At 40.9% G+C, this 26,162-nt stretch overlaps 1 protein-coding gene across 1 annotated transcript in view; it reads left to right on the top strand.

Moving 5' to 3' along the window:
• The window catches only part of LOC128653629 (arf-GAP with SH3 domain, ANK repeat and PH domain-containing protein 3), a 176,927-nt gene that overhangs the window by 5,782 nt on the left and 144,983 nt on the right, over positions 1–26,162 (top strand). The window contains exons 3-5 of the mRNA XM_053707033.1: positions 8,295–8,440; positions 22,628–22,702; positions 22,827–22,876. Coding sequence (XP_053563008.1) covers positions 8,295–8,440; positions 22,628–22,702; positions 22,827–22,876 — 271 coding nt within the window. The remainder of the gene's footprint in view (positions 1–8,294; positions 8,441–22,627; positions 22,703–22,826; positions 22,877–26,162) is intronic.

Genomic DNA, 26,162 nt, shown 5'->3' with positions numbered 1-26,162 from the left:
AGCTACGTGGCAGCTAGGGAGGCCAGAGAGGACAGAGTTGCAGTAGTCAAGGCGGGAAAGGATGAGAGAGTGGATTAAAATCTTAGTTGTGTTGTGTGTAAGGAAATGTCTAATTTTAGAGATGGTTTTTAAGGTGGAAGCGGCAGGCTTTAGCCAAGGACTGAATGTGAGGAGTGAAAGAAAGGTCTGAGTTAGGTGTGACCCCAAGACATTGGGCATGCGGGGTAGGGGTAATGATGGAATTATCAACAGTTATAGAAAATTGGGGAGGTGGAGATTTTGGAGAAAGGGGGAAAAATAATGAGTTAAGTTTTGGAGAGATTTAGCTTAAGGTAGTGAAAGGACATCCAAGATGAGATATGAGAGACAGTTAGTGACACGGGTTAGTAAGGAAGGAGGTAGGCCTGGTGCAGAGAGATAGATTTGGGTGTCATCAGCATACAAATGGTATTAAAACCTGTGGGACTTTATTAAGGAACCTAATGATGACGTGTAGATTGAAAAGAGAAGGGGACCGAGGACAGAGCCTTGAGGTACCCCAACAGAAAGTGGTAACTGGGCAGAGGATGCTCCAGAGAAGGCTACACTAAAGGTATGGTTAGATAGGAAGAGAAGCACGAGAGAGCTGTTGAGGGTGGTCAACAGTATCAAAGGCTGCAGACAGATCAAGGAGGATAAGCAGAGAGAAGTGGCCTTTGGATTTTGCTGTAAGTAGGTCGTTGTTAACCTTGGCAATTGCTGTCTCTCTGGAGTGATGGGGACGAAATACAAATTGCAGTGGGTCAAAAAGAGAGTTTAGTGTAAGGAAATGGGATAGACGTGCATATACTAGCTTTTCAAGGAGCTTTGAGGCAAGAGGTAGTAGAGAATAGGACGGTAGTTAGATGGGGAGGTTGGATCGAGAGGTTTTTTGAGGATAGGTGTGACCAGTGCATGTTTTAGAGATGAGGTAAATATACCTGTGCTGAGGTAGAGGTTGAAGTTGTTTGTGAGTATAGTGTTAAGGGTAGAAGATAGGGAGAAGAATAGCTGTGAGGGGATGGGATCAAGGGGACAGGTAGTGAGGTGGGAGGACAGTATAAGGGCAGAAACTTCTTCCTCGGTAACAGGGGCAAAAGAGCTAAATTTATGGCTATTTGGGTTTTGGATGATTGTGAGCTTTTGAAGAGATGGGAGATTGGTAGTATGTTGAGAGCTGATTTCATATCTGATGGAGTCAATTTTGTTATTGAAGTGGCTGTCAAGATCTTGAGCTGAGAGAGAAGTATCAGGAGGTGAGGGTGGGCGGAGAACGTATTGAACGTGGAAAACAGACGTTTTGGGTTAGAGGAAAGAGTAGAGAAGTATTGTTGCTTATAAAGATTAAGGGCAGAATAGTAGGAGTTCAAGATGAACTTGTAGTGAAGAAAATCAGCTGAACTCCAAGATTTTCTCCAGTGTCGCTCAGCAGTACGGGAACATCTGCGTAGGTACCGTGTCAGAGCAGTATGCCAGGGCTGAGGACGAGAGCGTGGTTTTTCGGCTATGGTAGGTGGGGCCAGATTGTCAATGACAGATGAAAGGGTGGAGTTATAGTGGCAGATAGATTGGGCAGGAAAAGGAGGGGATGGAGGAGAGGTTCGAGAGAGCTAGCGAGATGTTGCTGTTCTAATGACTTAGTGCTTTTGTGAAGTTTGGTGTGAGGGGTAGAAGGAGGGGGAGTTAAAGGGAGGTATGTAATGTTGCAAGTGAGGAGATGATGGGCAGAAAGAGGAAAAGAGGAGTTTGTGAAATTTGAGAGAGTGCATCGATAACTGAAAATCTGATCGAGGGAGTGACCATCTTTGTGAGTGGGAGAGTCAGTTCATTGTGACAGGCCAAAAGAGTAAGTGAGTTTCTGAAGTTGTTTTGCAGAGGAGGCAGTGGGATTGTCAAGAGGGATGTTGAAGTCACCAAAAATGAGGGCAGGGGTGTCTGAGGAAAGGAAATAAGGAAGCCAGGCAGCAAAGTGATCTAAAAATTGAGTTGAGGAGCCAGCGGGGCAGTATATGACTGCAACACGTATAGACAGGGGAGAGAAAAAACAAATCATGTGTGCTTCGAATTAAGAAAATGTGAGGGAAGAGAAGGGCTGTATTTTTTGAAAGGTGCAACGAGAGGAAAGTAAAATACCACCTCCTTGTCTATTGGCAGACCTAGGAGGGTGGTTTAAGTGGAGGCCCCCCATGTGATAGTGCAGCAGTGGATGCTGTGTCTGAAGCAGAGAGTCAGGTTTTTGTAAGAATGAGACAAAAGAGAAAGGGCGCCTCCTAGTGTAGCCAATTTATATGCAAATAGATATAAAATGTATGCAGATTTTATACTCGCATCTGATAAAGGCAACGATAATGCCTAGGTAAGCAGTCTGGAAACTTGTCAGTGTTCCAGTCAACTGTGCACCATATGCAGGGCAGCTCCTCTTTAATGATAGAAATCTGTAAAAATAGAATGGTATGCAGAGGGCGACTCCTAGTGCAGATCAGTCAGTATAGTTTCAAAACCCAAACTTATCCCTTTGTAGAGATACTCACATATTATGGAGCACACTATAGTGCTAATGAGACATGCTGGGTATATTTATAGTGGCCCAGCGCACATATCACTCTGGCAAACAATGGATGGATGTTAAAAATAGTAGATAGGAGACTTCAGAAATGTATAAAATTATTCTTTATAAAATTAAATGAACATAAAAATCATCAGTAAAACACGCTACGCGTTTCTCAGAGCTCACCACTCTGTTTCCTCAGGCAAGTCATAACTTGCCTGAGGAAACAGAGTGGTGAGCTCTGAGAAACGCGTAGCGTGTTTTACTGATGATTTTTATGTTCATTTAATTTTATAAAGAATATTTTTATACATTTCTGAAGTCTCCTATCTACTATTTTTAACATCCATCCATTGTTTGCCAGAGTGATATGTGCGCTGGGCCACTATAAATATACCCAGCATGTCTCATTAGCACTATAGTGTGCTCCATAATATGTGAGTATCTCTACAAAGGGATAAGTTTGGGTTTTGAAACTATACTGACTGATCTGCACTAGGAGTCGCCCTCTGCATACCATTCTATTTTTACAGGTTTTTGTAAGAGCCAGAAGGTTGAGAGAGTGGGAGATAAAGAGGTCATGGATTGAAGTGAGCTTGTTGCAAACAGAGTGGGAGTTCCAGGGTTGCACAAGTGAAGGGGGTGGAGGCTTTAGATGCAAGAGGAATGAGAATAAGGTTACCAGAATTTTGTTTTTGAAGTCTATTGAAAGGCACAAATGGAGGTGCAAGGCTAGGAAGTTGTAGGGGACCAGGATTAGGGGAGATGTCACCAGCAGCTAGTATGAGCAAGAGGGAGAGCGACATGAGATGCAGATTTGCAGTAATGAACCTGTTTTTGGGATGAAGTGCAAGGGGGAGAGAGAGTCTTTAGGAATGTGTGAAGTTCATGAATACAAAAGTAAGGTGAGGTTAAGAGAGATGGGCTAATTAACAGTTCAGGTGGTGAGGGGGAAGGAGTAATAGAATAAAGTAGTTTGTTATAGAGACAAAAAGGTAGCAAAAAGGAATGTGAAGATATTGAGCATTATTATAAACTAAGCAAACAGTGGCTAATACACAGTGTTACAACCGAACTTGCCTTATCCCTTGTTCAATTCTTGTAAGTCTTTGCCCAATTGTTAATGCCTCGCTTATAAATGTTCACTTAAAGGGACATAATACTCATATGCTAAATCACTTGAAACTGATGCAGTATAACTGTAAAAAGCTGACAGGAAAATATCACCTGAGCATCTCTATGTAAAAAAGGAAGATATTTTACCTCACAATCTCCTCAGCTCAGCAGAGTAAGTTCTGTGTAAGTTATACTTCACCTGCTCCCAGCTGCAGATAAAAATAAAAAAAAAATGAAGAAATGAACAGCAGCCAATCAGCATCAGCAGTGCTGAGGTCATGAACTCTTACTGTGATCTCATGAGATTTGACTTAACTCTCATGAGATTTCATAGTAAGCTTCCTTTACCTGATTGGTGAAATAATATGAGAGTTCACGAGGCTCATCCCCTAAGCTGTCCTAGGACAGACACACTAAAATGCTGCTTAGAAATCCTTTACAATGAATGGGAGGTGGCTACTGAGGAACTTTTGAGGTAAAATATCTTTCTTTTTTACATAGAGATGTTCAGGAGATATTTTCTAGTCAGCTTTTTAAAGCTATGCTGCATCACTTTCAAGTAATTAAACATTTGGTAATTATGGCCCTTTAATTCTTGTATAATTATTTGCCTAATTGTTAATGCCTTACTTATAAATGTTCACTTATTTCTTGTATACATCTTTGCCCAATTGTTAATGCCTCGCTTATAAATGTTCACTTAATTCTTGTATAATTATTTGCCTAATTGTTAATGCCTCACTTTTAAATGTTCACTTAAGAGATGTGAACATATGATGTTACAATATTGCTATCTAAACCTGCAATGCTAGCCCCTTGCAATGCGTCCCCAGAACAGTGTTGCATTTATAGGCCAGGGCATTCAGCTGATTGCAATAAATTAGTTAATGACATGATCAAAGACAGTCAAAAGGCCAATTGGGAAAATTTGATTCAGGGTGAGGTAAGTTAAAGGGACACTGAACTCAAATTTTTTCTTTCGTGATTCAGATAGAGCATGCAATTTTAAACAACTTTCTAATTTACTCCTATTATCATTTTTCTTAGTTCTCTTGCTATCTTTATTTGAAAAAGAAGGCTTGTAAGCTTTTTTTTTTTTTTTTTTAGGTTCAGAACTCTGGACTGCGCTTTTTTATTTGTGGATGAATTTATCCACCAATCAGCAAGGACAACCCAGGTTGTTCACCAAAAATGTGCCGGCATCTAAACTTACATTCTTGCATTTCAAATAAAGATACCAAGAGAATGAAGAAAATTTGATAATAGGAGTAAATTAGAAAGATGCTTAAAATTTCATGATCTATCTGAATCACGAAAGAACATTTTTGGGTTCAGTGTCCCTTTAAGAAAACAGACAATAGAATTTGGAGGAGGCTGGGGTTATACCATTAGTGGAATTATAAATTTAGGAAATATCACAAGTATTGACAAGGTTTGAACATCACAAAGATAAAGACAAGATATCAGCAGAGTAAATACATAACATTTCACAGACTACAGACACATACCAAAGTGAGACTTTGAGTACAATTAACACAGAAAACAGGGATTTTGGCAGCAGATGAATGCAGGGACACAATTCACATACTATATATATATATATATATATATATATATATATATATATATATATATATATATATATATATATATATATATATAATCAGGGATGTGCACTCGCAGGGGAGGCAGTGCCTACCCTGCCATATGTGTTTTCCCCCCATGTAATGCTATGGAGAGGCAGGTACAGGAACGCTTCTCTCCATTGCAGTACATGGGTCAAAGGAAAAGCTGTGCTGCAGCGCCACCTGTGTTCTGTCAGTATATTAGCAGCCATAATTGGGACCAATAGGAGGCACACCTCCTAGCAAGTGAAGGATATATAGAATAATCAGAAGGAGGATGCAGTGAGCAGGGTCATGTGACACAACTGGAAGCTGAGGTAACCTAAGAACAGATGACACCAAGCAGAAGAGTAAAGTAGTATTCTACATCTCTTGTGATTCACGAATTGTGTTCAGATACAGCTCATTAACAGGGGGGACAGTAAGTGAGCATAACCCAATACTGACAGGAAGTCAAAGGATCAATTCAAATTTAAATCCATAATTTAAAACCCAGAGTTTGAAGTTAAGTGTGCAGTGTCCACATTATTTAAATTAAAGTTTTTGACATTGAATATTGCTAAGCCTCCCTTTTTCATGGTTATTTGATTTAATTAGGTACAAACTCCATATATGTTATGTCTGTTCAGTCAGAGGATGCAGTATCTATTTTTATTTTTCTCTGTGTCTCCATTTATTTAAAGACTGCTGTTAACTTGTAATTCACAAATCAATTAAAAGCTGTTGCATTGTGTTTTTAATATGTGCTGCTTTTATACAAGTTTATATTAATAAAAAGGAGATTATGGCCTCTAGTTATCAAAGTCTGGCGGACCTGATCCGACACTGCTGATCAGGTCCGCCAGACTTCGCTGAATACGGAGAGCAATACGCTCGCCGTATTCAGCATTGCACCAGCAGCTCACAAGAGCAGCTGGTGCAACGACGCCCCCTGCTGACTCGCGGCCAATCGGCTGCCAGCAAGGGCGTGTCAATCAAACCGATCGTACTAGATCGGCTTGATTTGCGGCGATGTCTGTCCGCCTGCTCAGATCAGGCGGACAGGTTATGGAGCAGCGGTCTTTGTGACCGCTGCTTATGGCAAGCCTGCAGGCTCTCCAGAAACACAGGGCATCAAGCTCCCTATGGAGCTTGATACATATGCCCCAATGAGTCATTTAAAAAATATATGTAATTATTGCAGTTAAATGTTTTTAGAAATAATGCCACTGTAAAGTAACTGGTTAAACACATAGTCAAAGGGAGACATTTAAAATTAAACTTTCATGATTGAGGTAGAGCAGGCTATTTTAATAGACTTTTCTAGTTATTTATATTTTGAGAATTAGCATTAACTGTGCTGGCCCCATGTCAGCAAATCAAATTAGTTTTTGAAAGGAACATGAAAGTCATAATTACATTTCCATCATTCAGATAGAAATTGCACACAAAAAAATAAAAATAAACTTTCTATTTTACTTTTATTATTATTATGTACTTCATTCTTTTGGTGTCCTTTGGTGTCCTTTGTTGAAGAGCATACCTAAGTGGGATGTGCACATGCATTTCTTGAACACCATATTGCAGCAGCTGTGTTGGCAGTATTGATAACTTGTCCTTTGTGTAAAACTTGTTGGTAAATTATTTCTATTTTTATAATACAGTAGTGAGTAGAGAAGAGATTGTGGATCATTCTAATTGCTTAGTAACTGGCACTGTGCCACAGAATTGTGTGAGTGTGTATGTGAGCAGAGTGTGTGTGGGTGTCAGTGAGCAGAGTATGTGTGCTTTATTCTCCAGGTAATCATTATCAATACATTTCCGATGAGCTGGTGCTTTAGTGCAGTGTTTCTCAACATTGGTCCTCAAGTACCCCCAACAGGCCAGGTTTTCATTATAGCTGAATCAGTGCACAGGTGAAGTAATCCGCTGATCAGTAACTCAGTGGTTACTAACTTGCTCTCAGCCATCACCTGATTATGTCACCTGTGCACTGGTTCAGCTATCATTTAAACCTGCCCTGTTGGGGGTACTTGCGGCCCTCTGTACATGTGTTTCTCCGGCGTTTCATATATAAATAATATAATCTCATTTACTCTAGTTACATATGAGTTTTAATGAAATTCTGGATACATTTTAGCAGGTTGGAAAAGAATCACTATGGGTTATTAGAGAGCAAAGATAAAATGCTGGTACACCAGTGCTTATCTAGTAATATACCACAAGTCAGAACATGTTGTGATCTGAGATGTCAGAAAATGCAGCATGTCTGCAGAAAGAACAGGACACATGCAGGAATAGTTCCCTCTTTTGCTTTGCAGCGATGCTCCGCATCAGGCTGTTCTCTTCAAACAGCACTGTGCTCTGGCTGCAATTTGTAATTGTTTTCATAACAGTGCAGCCAGAATAAAGTGCTGTTTGAAGAGAACAGTCAAATATAGAATAGGATTGGCTCTCATGAATTTTTACAACCCCACCCCCTAGCCTTTCCTGGTCTGCAAACTTGTAACTCCAGAATGTAAAACATTCTTCTGAGCAATGCACCTTTTTTCTTACTACGTTTTTACCTAGTAATTATGTGATGTTAGACCAAGAACAAAGGAAACACATTTATTCAAGTGACATTTTAAAAACTTAAAATTCTTTTTTTTCCCCTCTGCAGCTAAATCTTGCAATGAGATTTTCAACTGCTGGAATATATTATAAAACTTTAAAAATTGCTTTATTCTCCAGTTAATCAACACATTGCAGTTGAGATGGTGCTTTAGTTTAACTGCCTAATATAAATTGAGTTTCATTACAAAATGACCTTCAGAACATTTGTCACTATAACAAATCTCATTGCAGAAAGTAAACAAGTAGTATATTGAAAAAAATGAAACTTTGGGGCCATTATCTAGAACGCTATCCTGAAACTTTGGTGGTTGATCTAGGTTTATTGATGTGAGCGTGGACCTAAGTAGAAAGTATTGTCCCTTTTAATAGACTAGCCCATCTCTCCCCTTTAGCTCATGTGGAAGATCAGGAAAGTTTCGTGGAAGCACTTCAGTCTTTGGGCAATAACCAACTTTCCTCCAACAACCATGAACTCTCAACTGGATTTCTGAACTTGTCCGTTCTCTCAAGGGAACTAAGTGCTCTCTTCAGCAACATGGTGAGCAAGCTTGTGCCATTTAGACCTTCATTCTAACACATTTTTTTCCCCAATAAATGTATAACAGCTAAATTTTGACACTGCTTTGGACATTTGAAAACAAATTCTCTACTTCATCTGGTTTCTGCTGTTCAGCCTAAGACCTCTTGTAAATTTGTCACCTTCTTTTCCTGCTCTACCTAACCACTAAGCCAAACAACTAAATGTATCCTTTGCTGTAATTGGTCTATTTAAGCTAGAGAACCCTCTTCTTCCAGTTACTGCTCACCTTTACCCTAATACTTCTTCTCAACCTGTATTTTTCATATTCTCCTCTACCTGTAAGGTAGTTCTTGTTTTTCTTCTCTGTGATCTCTATGGGTCTACTCAAATCAACTTTTTACCTTTTGTGATTGTGATCACCAATGTTAAAATGACTTGATCTAACGAATTAGGGCATGTTATTTTTGTATTCGAATTCCCTTTTAATCTTTCGACTCTATCCATTAAAATTGTTGAGATCTTACACACTTTAGTGACTAGGCTTCTTATATTAAAGCGTGAAGCGTTTTCATTAAAGGGATATTAAACTGTCAATACATGCTAGATATAATGATGTATTTTTATAATTAAATTAGTTGCTTAAATATTGAAAATGTTAATGTTTCGTTTTTATAAAGTAATGGGTGTCGCCGTGCTTGAGTTAGTTTTTCTATTTATCTCTGTACAAACTAAGCTATGTGGAAACCCTTTTTGGACAGTCTCTTTTATTGCCTGTTTTATATTTGTCCCAAAGTGTCTTCAACAGGGGAAGGGGCAACTTAAAGGGACAGTTCACCCAAAAATATTCCTTCCCTTTAAATTATTCCCAATGATCCATTTTACCTGCTACAGTGTATTAAATTGGTTACAAGTAGCTCCTTTACTCCTATTTCAGCATTTGAAATAGCTGATTTATCCTGTGGTATAGCCACCTATACTGAAAGTTTTGATACTGGAGTATAAGCTATTGACAAGCCTAAGTAAACACAGCCAGCAGAAGAAGTTACGCTCTCAGTGGGATGCAGGATAGTTAAGTAATAAATGATAATTTTCCATTGTTCTCTCTATGGGGCCTATCTATCAAGCTCCGAAAGGAGCTTGACGGCCTGTGTTTCTGGCGAGTCTTCAGACTCGCCAGAAACAGCAGTTATGAAGCAGCGTTCACAAAGAGCGCTGCTCCATAACCCTGTCCGTCTGCTCTGAGCAGGCGGACAGGAATCGCAACAATTCAACCCGATTGAGTACGATCGGGTTGATTGACAGCTCCCTGCTGGCGGCCCATTGGCCGTGAGTCTGCAGGGGGCGGTGTTGCACCAGCAGCTCTTGTGAGCTGCTGGTGCAATGTTAAATGCGGAGAGCGTATTGCTCTCCGCATTCAGCGATGTCTTGCGGACCTGATCCGCACTGTCGGATCAGGTCCGCAAGACATTTCTTAAATATGCCTCTATTTGTTAAGCTTTGGTGTTCCAGACAAATATAAGATAAGGAAGCAAGTCTGTGTACATAAAGTTAGAACATAATGAGATCTGATATCACCTTTAAGCTCAACCCATTGTAATAGGCTGTGGTTTCAAAGCACAAAACCAGCTACTTCACATACACAAATAAACCCGAAAATGCAATTTCTCAAATATTTTATTCTCTGCAGTTGGTATAGCAAGTCATTGAAAATACATTAATGGAAAAACAATTTTACAGTGTACTGTCCCTTTAAGTTTAGATATGGTGGTGTCCATAACTTTATAGAGACATTTCATAGCACAATCTCATACTGTTTAATATCCCTTTAACTGGAGAAACAGCTTGGAATACAGCATGATATGTATTTTTGTGACATCTTTAACTTCTCTTGCCCCATCCCCCACTTATACTCTCATCTCCCCCCCCTTTGGCCGTGTTTAGCTGCATATATCATTGCCAAGTTCATAGTATATCTTGTTCAAAGTCTGGTTTCAATTAAAGAGAAAAAAATCAACTATAAAATATAGAAAGAAGGGGGAAAGAGGGAGCTAAAGGGAGTGTAAATGAAAGTAACTGAGGTAGAAAAGTCACTGAGAATTAGAAATATTTGCCTACCTTTAAAGGACCAGTCAACACATTAGATTTGCATAATCAACAAATGCAAGATAACAAGACAATGCAATAGCACTTAGTCTGAACTTCAAATGAGTAGTAGATTTTTTTTATAACAAATTTCAAAGTTATGTATATTTCCACTCCCCTTGAACCATGTGATAGCAATCAGCCAATCACAAATGCATATACGTATAGTCTGTGAATTCTTGCACATGCTCAGTAGGATCTGGTGACTCAAAAATTGTAAATATAAAAGACTGTGCACATTTTTTTTAATGGAAGTAAATTGGAAAGTTGTTTAAAATTACATGCTGTATCGGAATCATGAAAATTTAATTTAACCTGAGTGTCCCTTTAAAGTCTGATAAATTAATTCATGAAAAGCAGTTCATGATTCTTTATTGAAAGAGTATGGGAATGGTGTACTTAAAAGCACATAAAGCAACAAAAAACATTTAAAGGGATATGAAACCCACATTTTTTCTCTCATGGTTCAGATAGAACATGCAATTTTTTTTTTTTAAATGTACTTCTATTATCAATTGTTATTTGTTCTCTTGGCATCTTTTGTTGAAAAGCAGGGACATATGCTTAGGAGCCGGCCCATTTCTGGAGCACTATATGGCAGCAGTTTTGCAAGAATGTTGTGAGAGCACTGGATGATAGCACTAGTTCCTGCCTTGTAGTGTTCCAGACACCTACCTAGGTATCTCTTCAACAAAGAATACCATGAGAACAAAGCAAATTTGATAATAGAAGTAAATTGAAAACATTTTAAAAATGGTCTGCTCTGCCTGAATCACAAAAAAAAACTGTTTAGGATTCATATCCCTTTAATGCATTAGAACATTGTATTACTGAAATATTGCTTGCATATAACTAAACCATTTGTTTATTTGGTTGGTCAGTAAAATCAGCTGGGTGGTGTACCCATTAAATGGACTGTGTTCTGGAAAATGTATTTCCCTTTAATTTGTATCCAATGACATGTTATACCAGCTGCAGAGTATGCAATGTATGGGACAGTGCTCCTTTAGGTTTATTTTAAATATGAATTTCTGTTCATTAAACTAAACCCAATGAAATGGCTGAGCTTACAGGGAGAGCAGACCTCATTAGCTTATCTCTCTATTATATACATAAAATACTCCTTATCTCAATATACACAGTGAGACCAATACTGAGAGAAAACAATGGTAAATTACCATTTTAGTATCTTTAGTGACCCATTACCTACTTGGAGCATGGTTTTGTTTTCTAAAGCTTTTTGATTATATAGCTGTTCTATAACCATTATTATTTACATTTTTAGTATAGGTGGGGGATACAATGGCCAAAATCGGCTATTTCAAATGAAAAAATCAAGGTAAAGGTGCTACATGTAAACTATTTATTAAATGGCAGCAGGGAAAATAGATATTTGGGAACACATTAAAGGAATGAAAAAAAACACAATACACTATCCATTTAAATAGGTCAAAAGGAGAACTGTACTTTTAAGGGTTCTGTCCTATCACCTCCCTCGTTTCTCTCCTCTAAAAACTTTTCAGGTCATTGAGTCTTTCATTGTAAGTTTTTTTATTTTTTTTTATTTATTTTTTTAAATCATGTACCATTTTAGTAGCCATTGTCTGAACAGATACCAGTTTGTTTAAATCCTTCGAGCAATACAGCCTCCAGAACTGTACACAATATGCAAGATGAGACCTAACTAGTGATCAGTAAAGAGGCATAAGAACCTTACTATTTCTGCTGCTAATACCTCTTTCTATACAACGAAACATTCACCAGCCTTACCTGCAATGCATTGTTTGCTATTTTTTAAATTACCCAAAATAATAATTCCCAAATCCAATTTCTCATTTTTATAGCAGTCAGTAAAGTGACATTGAGTATGTAATTAATCTTTTGGGTTTTCCTTCCTAAATGCATAAATGTGGTGTTGAAATTTAAGTCCTTGTCATTTGTCAATAATCCAGTTTTTCTATATCACTTCTCATGTGATCCAAACCCCTGGAACATCAACTCACACATTTATGTATCCTTTGTAAACAGACACACCTTCCCCTGGAGCCCTCTACTCATATGGTAAATATGTTAAACAAAAAAAGGCCCCAGAACTGACCCCTGAGGAGCACCACTCCTCAGGGGTAACTGCCCTCTCTGCTAAACTGCACTGCTAGAGTGCATACAGTTGTTTACAAATATATCCTTAACTTTTATTTTGTCATTTGAAATGTCATTTTTTTTCCTTTTGTATTCCAACCTATACTTACATTCTCAGTACTTAATTATTAGTTATAGAAAAGATGTATAAATTAGGTTGAGAAGAAATCACATTCTCAGTGGTGGCGGGAAAGATAGATACTAAAATGTTAATCTTAAAGTATTGGTCTCACTGTGTATAAGATAAACATTTTATGTAAATATTGAGATAAGCTAATGAGGTCTGGTTTCCTTGCACATTTAGCCAATGTGATTGGGCTATGGTTTAAATTTTATACAAAATATACCTAAATGAGCAATTTCTCATACATTATCATACATTATAAACTGTGCAACTGGTATAACCGTTCATTGTAAACATATAAAAGGGAAACCAATTTTACAGTACAATCTCTCTTTAAGACATTCTAGTATCAATCCTTAAGTTAGCATTCTACCCACTTAAAGGCACATCAAAAAAGTCTTTAATAATTTAGAGCATATTATTTTAAACAACTTTACAATTTATGGCTACATTACAAGTGGAGCGCTAAATTATTGCATAAATAATTTGTCCATTTGCGGATGTGCGAAAAATAACCAGCCATTACAAGTGGCTTGTTATTGCTACCGCAAGCTCGCGGTAACAATTAGCGCTCATAAAATGAATCAGATATTAGATCTCTGGTTAATTTTTCTAAAAGTGCCCCAAATGCCCTCAAAATAGAGGGCATTCTAGTTTTTTTTTTTATAAATTTTTTTTTTTGCATTTTTTTCTTCATAAATGGAGAGTCCACAGCTGCATTCATTACTTTTGGGAAATTCAGAACCTGGCCACCAGGAGGAGGCAAAGACACCCCATCCAAAGGCTTAAATACCTCCCCCACTTCCCTTATCCCCCATTCATTCTTTGCCTTTCGTCCCAGGAGGTTGGCAGAGAAGTGTCAAAAGTTTTCGATAGTCTCTTATGGAGGGTAGTACTCTCTGGCATGGGACTGGAGTTTTAAGTAGTCCTGTCAGTCTCCCAGTGAGAGCATGGGTGAAAGTTAGAGTCCGGAGATGCAGGGAGAGTCTTTCTTCTTAACCATCTGACTCATATTAACGGCTCCACAAGCAATCAGCGTTGACAAGTTTCGCTGCCTGCTTTCTTCTCTCAAGTCCATGGCAGAAGCGACGCTACTATCTGTGACACTTGTAGGGCCGTGTTCCTGTTCCACGGCGTAGATTCCGGTAAGATTGTTTCATTTTATTTTCATCATGGTTGTATTGTAATTACAAATGTTTATCCAAGAGGGGCTACAACGTTTCGGGGATATCCTTAACATAGCGTCTCAGTCCTTTTGTGTCTTGGAATCAAGGGTTAATATCTCCTAAGGGGGGTTATTGAACAGGGGGGGTTTAATCATGTTTGTTATGTGATTCTGTCTGCTACTGTGTAGTGATACTTCGGCTCATGGCTATTTTGGAACATAACGGCCTATGCCTAGCGACGCGGCCTTTACGGTCGGGCACGCTTTTTTCATGGACTGCACGGTTTTCCTTGTGACCAGGCGTGGTCACATTTTTAGCTCTCCATTTCCGCATTCCTGACCGTTTATCGACGGAAAAATTCTGGTCCGCTGGTGTCTGGTTCACAGGAGGTGGTGAGTGTCCCAGCCATTGGGGGTGTAAGGTGCCGTTTATATTTTTCTTATTGGTCCATTTTTTAATCAATATCCCAGTTATGGAGGATTCTGATTTTGTGGAGACGGATATGTCTCTGATTCAGATTCTACTTCTAGCGAAGAATATGAATTGGCCCGGGTCATACATGCCCATCAGTTATGTTCCGAATGCCGTTTTAGAGTGCTCTGTTCCTCGAGCCATCCGCCTCTGGGGATTTCATTTCCCACGAGGTGAGTTCCCTACCTCCAACTCTTACTACGCATGCAGGTAACCCAAACACTGCTTATCCTTCTATGGAGAGTGGCCTGTTCCCACCGGAGGTTACAACACGGTTCCGCATGGCCATATCTTTGGCGCTGGCACATCTGCACCTCCTGGGAGTGTGCTTACAATATTGTCCGTGTTCCGTTAACCGGGGCTCGTCAGGGGAGGGATCGCCTGGTCCATTTCAGCCCTCCGGGGGAGCGACTGCCCCTGAGGCCTCAGGGGGGTCAAACTTCGGGGTTGGTTACTTCATTTGTCCCGGCGGAGGTATGTTGCGCCTTTTGATATAGACTGGCATGCCTTCGTGTTCAACTGAGGCACGTTTTGGCGTTGCTGGAGGATCCCACTCTTAATGGGGGGATTTCTCAGTCTTCCTCTTCGACTGGCTTGCATGATTAGACATAAGGGGATGATAATCTTCTTATAGTCTTTGTTATTTGAGTATCCATTTCCAGTTCTGAGCTTGGAAGATTCAGATTCCTGTTGGGCTGGCCCTGCGGGTGTATCCGTTCTTCCTGGGCGATAACCTACGGGTTGCCTGATGTTTTATTTTATCCGGTGAGGATAGATTTTCTTTGGTTTAAAGCTCATGTTGTTGTAATGTTTCCTTCGGGAACTTTCTTCTCTGGAATTGATACTCGCGATTTTGTGGTCTCACTGTTTGCTTTTACAAAAGTTTGTTCAAGAGTGAGGACGTGCTAGTCCTATGTTTGTCTGTTGTCTATCCCTCCATCTCGGGGGAGACTCTATGTGGCCTTGACAGTGCTGGGGCCCTTGGTTTCAGGCTGGTCCTGACTGGGTATAAATCCTTCTGTCTTTGAGGCCTAGTTCAGACACGTGGCGCCTTTTATGCCTGGTTGGCTGGTCAGGGTAGGGCACCTAGTGCTCACAATATGACTTGTGGTGTTTTCCTTGTTTTATTTTACAAGTTTCAGCTAGCATCCTGAGATGACTTGATGGTCCGTGGTTTGCTTAAGGGCATGGGGGATGGTTCAGTCCTCATTAGCCTGTCAATCTAGTCTCCGTTGAGATCCGCTGCTACATGCTCTGTGTTTTTGTGGGGACTAGAGTTTTCCTTCCCGTTGTGGGTTGGAGGTTATAAATGGAGGATTTAGGTCCTTCATGCTGCTAGTTCTTGGCGGTCTTGCCTTTTTAATGTCTATTTGGGAGTGTCCTTTTAGGACTTGTTCCTTTTTAGAGGTTCTCTTCCATTGAGTCGAGACTTTAGGACTTCGTCTGGGTTTCTGGCGGCTTTGAGCTAGGTAGCGTGGCTGAGCGGTCTAAGGCGCTGGATAAGGCTCCAGTCTCTTCAGAGGTGTGGATTCAGATCCCACTGCTGCCAGATTCATCATTTAATTTTATTTAGGAAGTGAGGGCCGTGCAGCTTTGTCTACTTCCAAGAGTTAGTCGTCTCCATGTCAGGGACGATAGGCGGTGTTGTCTCCTTTTCCAAGCGTTTGCTTAGCGGATGTTTCTACCAGGGTTTGGGATGCTCTGCATTCTTTTTCCTTGGGTGTGGTCCTCCGGAAAGTTAGTCTGAAAGGATTATGGAGACTAGCCTTTTTCTACTCTCTCTTTCGGGTGACTCTGTTTGCATTATCATTCCCTTAGTCTTGGACTTCAGGTGAGTTGTCATTGGGGCCTAGAGCTCTAGCGTGATGGCGTGACTGTCACGGCCTAGCACCGTGTTTGGGGGGTGTTGACCTCCTGCTAAGGGTGTTCTCTTCCCTTTGGGCTGGGAATTACGAGTGAGTCCTGTACCCATTCTCTGGGTTAGCCCGGTCATTGTCCCCTGTAAGTCTGTTTTTCTTCAGATGGGGTATCTTGTGTTCCCTGAGGGTGTTGTTCGTTTTTTTAGGCAATCTGGGTCTAGGGCCCGCTTGATTAGGCTTGGAGTTTGAATCCTGCTGTGGCAGTTTTCTTAAGAGACTTATGATCCTGCGGACTGGTTCGGGACGCTCCTGTTTTTTCAGGGAGACTATGTTTGGACATAGGGGCTAGCTCATTGAGCTTGCAAGCAGGAAGGCCAGGGTTCATATCCACTTTCGGGTCCTGGTTTCAAACTTTAAGGCCTGACTTTTCCTTCGGACGGAGTGTGCTCCCTTTTCATGGCGGGTTTTCTCTGTGGATTCAACAGTGGTGTCTGGATGATTTTTTATTCGGTTCGTGTTTTGATCAGTCTATGGCGTCATGTCTTGGGGCATGTGTGCTGTTCTTATCTGTGCCCTCCCTGTTGATGGGTAGCTTGTCTTCCTTAAGAGCTGGGGTTTCCTCTCTCTGGAAGGTCATTGTCCTGCTCTGTGTGTAGGAGGTTGGAACAGGTGGCTTTTGTTTCTGTGAGGGACAGCAGTCTGCTGCTCTGTGGAATGCTCTGTTCTAACTGTTGGAAATTGAAATCTCCATGTAGAGACTATCTAAGAGAGTTGTGACAGGTCTTTCTAAGGATCTATTGCACTTTCTCTGTTCCAGGTCCTAGGGGGTTCTCCTTGGGAGTGCCTTATTGGAGGAGCGGATTGGGTTGGCACCTGAGCTCTGTTGGGGTGAGTGAGTCCCCCCCCCATTATTTCCTGTCCCTAGGGGCTTGTCGTTGGGGTCTTTCTGTTCCCCGGTCTATCAGTCATGCCTGTCGCTTGAGCTGGTCTGGTGTTGGAGCAGGATCTGTGATCTGTTGCTCTGCTAATCGTCCTCGGGTCATTCGAGGTACAGTATTTTTTCTCCATGTTCAAAGATCTGTGGGAAGGACTGGCGGCTCTTGGATAGCCTGCAACGTTATCCACTGGTTGGTGGATGCTTAGCAGCCTGAAGGATCCTATTTCAGCTGCTCTTTACTTGCCCTGCAAGTATTCAAGTTTCTGCGTCATTTTCGATGACGGCAGCGTGCAGTGTTTTGTCTCCAGGGGTTGTACGTCATTTGTTCACCTTTCTGAGCTTGCTGCACGAGGTTCGGTTCTGAAAATGTAGCTATTTAGAGCTACCTTTTTACGACTCTGGTGACCTTCGTCTTCTTAACTAGAGTGCGGTTGCACTGTGTTAGGGGAAGATTCTCTTCTCTGTTCAGACTCCCAGCCTTAGTCCGTGGTTTCTGTATCTCTGGGGTCTGGGCGTTGCCTCCCCCTGTTTCTACAAGACTGGTAGGGGGCTTTGTTAGCCTGACCCGGTTTCTCGGGTTTTTGCTCTGGGGATTCGTTGTGCCCTTTTTAAAGTTTTTTTTTTTTCTTGAGTTCCTTATACTTGTTTTTCCGTGTCTTTTCTTCTTTGTGGAAGAATACGGTAGTTTGTTTCCTTTCTCTAGTAAGGGGTGTGTTGTTTGGAGACCGACTGCTGGGCGACGGGGTCTCCTGGAGGCTGTTGGCTCAGTCGCGTCTAGTTCCTGCTGTCTCTAGCAAGGCTTGTGGACTATCTGTGGGTCAGTGTCCTTGGGCCTTTTTCAAGAGTTGTTCTCGGCTTCGGACGAAGCAGGATTTTGTTGGATAGGGGTTTTTCGGGCCTGGTGCCCTCAGAATGGGCCGCCTCTTGTACCCTCCCGTTTTAGCATTGTGTCCTCTATAGCTTGGGTATTGTTTTCCCAAAAGTAATAAATGCAGCTGTGGACTCTTTCCATTTATTAAGAAAAACTTAAATTATGCTTACCTGATAATTTTCTTTTCTTCAGATGGAAAGAGTCCACAGCTCCCCGCCCGTATTTTTGTGGGGCGTCTTATTTTGTTCTTCTGGCACCTTTTCACCCTGATATTTCTTCTACTGTTCCTTGTTCCCTCGGCAGAATGACTGGGAGATGAGGGAAGTGGGGGAGGTATTTAAGCCTTTGGATGGGGTGTCTTTGCCTCCTCCTGGTGGCCAGGGTCTGAATTTCCTAAAAGTAATGAATGCAGCTGTGGACTCTTTCCATCTGAAGAAAAGAAAATGATCAGGTAAGCATAATTTAAGTTTTTTTTTTTTTATATAGTTTTGGGACTTTGAAGTTGGCGGGTGTATGGTGTTAGAAAATAAAACTGCACTGAAAAGTGCCTTTACATTCCGTTCTATGGGAACTGTGTGTTCCCAGTACATACATATGTATGTATGTACTGTATTTATCTATACTATTTTTATTTTTGCCCCACCGATCCTCTGGCATCCACCCCAAGTGAATCTTGGGGAATGAGGTTTACAAGAATCCCGCCCCCCCCCCCCCCCCCCCGGCGGAGGCAAAAAAGATAGTGAAGATGGTGTGAATTACAGTGTATCGTATTTATGTTTTGATGTGATTTTGATGCGGTGACTCGATCAGTCTGCAGGGATTTATGATCTTACATCGGGCTTTAACCACAGCCACTTGGGCAGAGGCGTAACTAGAAACCACAGGGCCCAGGTGCAAGAATTTAAGAAGCCCCCCCCCCCCCCAAAAAAAAAGTGAATTTGATACATATCCTTTTTTTTTGTATGCCCACAGTCTGTGAGATGGTCTGACCCCCTTTTACTGTATATAGTGACACTGTTTAAACCACCAGTACTGTATATATTGAGTCAGTGACACAGTCTGTAATCTGCCGGTGAGATGGCTGGCCTGACCCTACCCACCCCAGTACTTTATAAAGTGACCACAGTAGTCAGTGACATGGTCCAGCCCCCCGTACTGTATATATTGGTACTGTATAGTGACACTGTTTACCCCCCGCCCCCCATGCTGTAGTAACAAGGTCTGTAATTTGCTGGTTCCACAAACATATACACACACACACATACATGCATAAATACACACACAGTCGCATACACACACACACACACACACACACACATGCATAAATACACACACAGTCACATACATACACACACACATACACACACACACACACACACACACATACATGCATAAATACACACACAGTCACATACATACACACACACACACAGATAAACACCAATGGGTAAAACAGAAACACTAACCCCTGTAGTCAGAGACACTAGTGAAGCATCATGTTACACTCGTTTTTTATTGTTAAAAAAAAAAAAAATGCAACCTCTGCACCCCCTGTAGTTTCGTCCCTGCGCTTGGGTAATCCTAGCATTAATAGTAAGATTACCCAATATCTGACTTTACCCGCAACATATACACACAAATATATATGTATATAAGCATATACATATATATTTTAAAATGCTGCAATCGCTGCACTACTTACCCCCTTCGCTGCGCTTAGGTTCTGATGCCATCTCTCGTGAGCATAATGCTTCCTAGCAATCGCGTTTGCATTGCGCTTAACTTGTAATAGCGCACATTAACGTGCGCTGGTATTACAAAATGGGGTGCTAATATTGCTTGTGTGCAAGTGATATTTAGTGCTCCACTTGTAATCTAGCCCTTAATTCTGTTATCAAATTTGCTTAATTCTCTTAAAGGAAAACTAAATCAATAAATGCATAATAAATAGGTAATACAAAAGCACTTGCTTTGAATTTCACATGAGTAGTAGATTATTTTTCTGACAAATTTCAAAATTAGTTTTATTTTGCTTCCCACTGTATTATGTGACAGCCATTAGCCAATCACAAAATGCATATACGTATATGCTGTGCCTCTTGCACATGCTCAGTAGTAGCTGGTCACTCTGAAAGTGTAAATATAAAAAAATGTTCATATTTAGATAAAGGATGTGATTTTAGAAAGCTGTTTAAAATGGTGGGCTCTATCTGAAAAATGAAAGTTTAATTTTGACTTTAGTGGTCCTTTTAATTATACTTTGTTGAGCACCAAACCTAGGTAGGCTCAGGAGCAGAAATGAACAGCTAGAAGCTAGCTGGTGATTGGTAGCTGCACATATATGCTTCTTATCATTGGGTCACCCAATATGTTTGACTACCTCCTAGTAGTGCATTACTGCTCCTTCTACAAAAGATACCAAAGAATGAAGCAAATAAAAGTAAATTGGAAAGTTATTTAAAATGACACACTCTATGCAAGTCATGAAAGTTTAATTCTACTTTGTGTCTAGACCATGGTGATACAGTTTATGAATTAGTTTTTTTTGTGTGGGGCAGTGTTGAATGCTTTGCTGAAAATCTAGATAGACTACATCTATTGTTCCAGCACACCTATACCCTAAGAGGTTAACTAATTTATTATTCTGCAAACAGGGAACCTAGTGCATATATCTTTGCACAAGTATTTACTCGTGCCCCTCCCCTTATTACATCATCTGTGTGAGAACAGAGCTTGTCAATTATCCTGAGCAAGTCAGTCTGGGATGATTTAATTGCAGCCTTTGAGGTAGTGAACAGTTTAAAGGACCATTAACTTTTGCACCGAAAAGTAGTTTGTACATATTATTATAGGCATTTTTTTTTGTTTTGTTTTTTCTGTTCCCAGCCTACTTTAAAAATAGAATGAATAAAATTTGATAATAGGAGTAAATTAGAAAGTTGCTTAAAATGTCATACTCATATCTAAATCATGAAAGAAAAAAAATTGGGTTCAGTGTCCCTTTAAAGGGACAGTCTACCATAGAATTGTTATTGTTTTAAAAGATAGATAATCCCTTTATTACCCATTCCCCAGTTTTGCATAACCAACACAGTTATATTAATATACTTTTTACCTCTGTGATTACCTTGTATCTAGGAACCTTCTTCCAGCCCCCTGATCACATGACTATGACTGTTTATTATCTATTGTCTTAAATTTAGCATTGTATTGTGCTAGATCTTAAATAACCCCCTGTGCCTGAACACAGTGTTATCTATATGGCCCACATGTACTTTCTGTCTCTTTGTGTTGAAAAGAGATTTAAAAAGCATGTGATAAGAGGCAGCCCTCAAAGGCTTAGAAATTAGCATATGAGCCTACCTAGGTTTAGTTTAAACTAAGAATACCAAGAGAAAAAAGCAAATTTGATGATAAAAGTAAATTGGAAAGTTGATTAAAATTAAAAGTCCTATCTGAATAATGAAAGTTTAATTTATACTAGACTGTCCCTTTAAGCAAGCTGAGTTCACAGTTCACTTTGGTTCTCCTGGCCTCTTGATGCTAAGCAGAGACAGCGCACTCTGCCCAGAGACTATGAGGCAGGTGATCTGGTGTCTAATTTCCTGTACTACCCGCCTTGACACAGACAGAAAAAAAACAAAAAAGGGAGGCAGCCAGTAAAAGCTGATAAAGAAGCGTCTGAGGGGGTGCAAATATGCACATTTAAATGGATATGAATGGGGAAAGGGAAAATGCTGTAATCTGTTGAGATGATCATTTTATTATGGCACTATTGCTTCTACAGTATATATAAGTGTGTTTAACCCCTGCAAAGAGATTAAACACATAGTTCAAGTATGCTCCAGAGCAGTAATGTACTACTGGGAGCTAGCTGTACACAGCTGGTGAGCCAATGACAGACGTGTGTAGCCACTGACCACCAGCTAGCTCCCAGTAGTGTAGGATCTGTCATATTCTTTTGTTTTATTTACATGCTCAATCTGAATCATGCAAGTTTTAATTTTAACTTTCCTATCCCCTTTAAAAGGACACTAAAGTCAAAATTAAACTTTGATGATTCAGATAGAGCATAGAGTTTTTTAAGAGATTTTCCAGTTTACTTCTATTATCACATTTTGCACATTCTTTTTATATATACACACTTTCTGAGGCATCAGCTCCTACTGAGCATGTGCAAAAGCTCCCAGGGTATATGTATACTAGTCTGTGATTAGCTGTTGGCTGTCACATGATACAGGGGGCCAGCAAATGGGGGTAAAAATAAATTTGTCAGATAAGAAATCTACTGCTTATTTGAATTTCATTGTAAGTGTTATTGCATTGTCTTTTCATTATGCACTTGTACTGTATTTAGTGGTCCTAATGAACTACTGTTTACAAAAAAAAAACATGCTGCAAAAAAAGCAATAACACTGCAATGTTTTTAATACACTGTTAAAAAAAATGTTTAGTGTCTTTTTAACCTTCCTCAATATACCATTCCACCTCTCCAGATAAACAATATGAACAGCATTCTCTCTTTCCCCCTGGACTCCTTGCTGCGTGGTGAATTAAAAGATGGTCGTTCGGTGAGTCATGTTTACACAAAAAACATTTTCCCCTCCTCCTGAGGCCCAGCTATTTATTGTTGTTAGATTCTTACACCAAAAACATTGTTGTATTCATGTGTATAAATGTCCACTGTCTATACAGGAGGCGAAAAAACAGACAGACAAGAGCTGGAAGGATTTCGAGATAAAAATGTAAGAGTGCTGGGGGAGGTGTAAGATTGCTTGTTGGGAAGGGGCGCTGCAGGTATTGCACAGCACAGCAGTTTTATAAAGGCAGAGTTGGGGGAGAGCACTTAAAGGGACAGTAAACACCTTTTAATTAAAAAAAAAGTAATACATTAACATATTAAGTGTGTGTGAGTTATTTTTATTCCATTAAAGGGACAAATAAACACCTTGTAACAAGACATGTCTGTTGTGTGGCTATAGAATAAGATATATAAAATATCAGCCAAGATGTTAAAAGGGGCAGTTTTAGGGGAAGCAAGGGTTGCAAAGCATTCCCCATCTTCCGTTTTGCACCCCCATTGGACGGAGAAGGATAGAAAAAAGGTGCAAATTACTACTTCCTGCCCTGGTCCTTTTAGGAAGGCCACAGATGCCTAATCACACCCCCAGACCACGTGGCATTGGCCTCAGAACACCTGTACCCCACCTTTCTCTGCCCTGCCTATGGAACACCCATTACTGTGTCTTCACCCTCCTATGTAACACTCACGATTAAACCCAGGAGTTAACATCCTTTTTCTTCTTAAACGGGAAGAGTCCACAGCTGCATTCATTACTTTTGGGAATTCAGAACCTGGCCACCAGGTGGAGGCAAAGATATCCTAGCCAAAGGCTTCAATAACCTCCCCCACTTCCCTCATCCCCTAGTCATTCTTCAGTCAGCCTTTCATCACAGGAGGTTGTCAGAGAAGTGTCAGAAGTTTTGAGATAGTCTCTTATGGAGGGTAGTAGAGTCCGGAGATGCAGGGAGAGTCTTTCTGCGAAACCATCCAGACTCGTATTAACAGCTCCTTAGTAATCAGCGTTGACGAGTTTAGCTGCCTACCTTTATTCACTCAAGTCCATGTCAGAATCGAGGCTACTATCTGTCACACTTGAAGGGCCGCGTTCCTGTTCCACGGCGTAGATTCCGGTAAGATCGTTTATTTTTATTTTGATATGTGAATGTAATGTTAACGAAAGAAGGTAGGGTCCCAGTGGGCCTCTTTTTTTTTTTTTTTTTTTTTTTTTTTATTATTTTTTTTTATTTTAATAGAGGAATCATGGGTTAATTTCTCCCTGAGGGGGGTTATTGAACAGGGGGGGCTTTTAATCATGTTTGTTATATGGCTCTATCTGCAAATGTGTAGCTATTCTTAGGCTCATGGTTTCGGAACATAACAGCCTTATTATCAGTTGGCACGATCGCTTTAGATATGCGTGCCCTTTTGGTGACTAGCACGGTGCCCCTCGTGACCGGGTGCGGTTACGTTCTTTTCCACTTCTGTATTCTGACTGTGTGGCGACAGGGAGAGTCTGCTTGTTGGTGGTCTGGTTCATGGGAGGTGGTGAGTGCCCCAGCCATTGGGGGTGTAAAAAGGCTGCTAGTTAGTGTTTGACATTTTTGTAATCCCATAGTTATGGAGGATTTTGATTTTTTTTTTTTTTTTTAGATAGGATATCTCCGATTTGGAGAATGCATCTTGTGATGAATAAGATATGTCCTGGGTTATCCATGCCCATCAGTTCTGTTCCGATTGCCATTCTAGAGTTCTCTGTTCTCCCGAATCAGGGAATTTAGAGTGCGTTGAGCCATCTGCCTCTGAGGATTCCATATCCTGTAAAGCGTGTGTACCAGAACCTTCCTTTGCTAAGCAAGCAGGTGTCCCTATGGCCTTTACTCCTTCTCCGGAAGGTGGCTTGTTTCCTCCAGAGGTGACGGCACGGTTCCGCATGACCATATCTATGGCACTGGCTCATTTATATCTCCCAAGTGAAATATTTTTAAGGTATTGTCTGTGTTCTGTCAACCAGGGCCCGTCGGGCTTGGGATCGCCTGATTCAGTTCGGCCTTCTGGGGAAGCGTTGGTCTCTGAGACTTCAGGGGCCCCAATCTCGGGTCCGGGGTCGCTTATCGATCCGGCAAGGGATAATTTTGCCTTCTGTTATAGGCTGGGACGTCCTACTAAGGCATGTTTTGGCAGTGTTGGAGGATTCCAGTCCTAGGGGGCCGAGGGATTCTCTGCCTTAGATTCCGGATAGCAAGATGGGTTAGACGCTTGGGAATGCAGCTAATCTCCTTGATGTCTCAATCTTTCTTTATTTCTTTCTGTTCTGAGCTTGGGAGAATGGGGCTTCTGATCGGCTGGTCCTTTTGGCGTATCCATTCACCTTGGGTGTTCATCCGCGGGTGCTGCCTTACTTTTTTTTTTGATCCGGGTAGGATGTATTTGATTTGTTTTCATAAGCTCACGTCTGATATAATTTCCGTTTTGGGAACGTTCTTTCTCTGGAACTGATACTTGTAATTTTGTGGTCGCGTGGGCACTTTCTCGGAAGTTGCGCACTTTTGATTAAGAATGAAGTTATGTTTCTAGTTCATATTATTGGACCTTCGGGTTGACTTTTATTGGACCTTAGACAGTTCTAGAGTGTTCTTGTACCAGGCAGGTACTGGTCAGGACTATCTGCTGTTCCTTGGGTTCATGTCACCCTCGTGGTGCTGATTGTTCTGTTGGATTCTGAATGTCACTTTGGCCTATTGAGATGGACTTCTTGCTCGGATCCTACTATGAATGGAGGCCTAGTGCGTAGTTCCAACGCTTCTGGAAGGAAGGTTGTGAGCTCAGATTTAAGTTGGTCTTTTTCCATTTACTTGGGATTTGTGACCGACTTGATAAGACATCATTGTGGTTTCTAAGATCCCTGTGGACTCGGAACCGTAGTGTCACATTCGTTTAGGGTTGGAGATGTGTATGACCTTAGGAGGTCTAGTATACTGGGTGGTGGACAACTTACGTTTTCACTTTCGGTATCTCCGGATGTTGACTCTTGTAGCCCAGTCACATTCCTTTTGGCGGTGGCAGAGTCTCCTTTTCTTCCCGTCTTGGGTTGGGTCTTCTGTGTCTGGAAGTGCGGGCATGTCCTTCTTCCTTTGATCAGCGTCCTTTCTGCCAGGAGCGACGAGGCTCCCATTGTTTTTCCTGTTACAGGATTTTCGGGAGTCCGACCCTGTGCAGATCTCTGGAGACTGTCATCTTCTTAATCTAAGAACTGCCCCTTGTCATACCGTGGTCTTTAGATTCTCGGGTGCTTCGACCTTATGGAGGTCTAGCCTTTTGGGCTTGCGGGTAGGAGATCAGGGGTCAGATACAGACCTTCACCTTTCTGGGGTCAAGAAAGTGACCATTTATGTTAACCAGAGTGTAGATCAGGTGAAAAAGCCTGTCTACAAAGGATTACCTTTTGATCCGATGTGGTTGCCGTTTTC

Source organism: Bombina bombina, chromosome 3 (assembly GCF_027579735.1).
Source record: "Bombina bombina isolate aBomBom1 chromosome 3, aBomBom1.pri, whole genome shotgun sequence".
NCBI lineage: Eukaryota > Metazoa > Chordata > Amphibia > Anura > Bombinatoridae > Bombina > Bombina bombina.
This window is presented reverse-complemented; position numbering and strand designations above follow the sequence as displayed.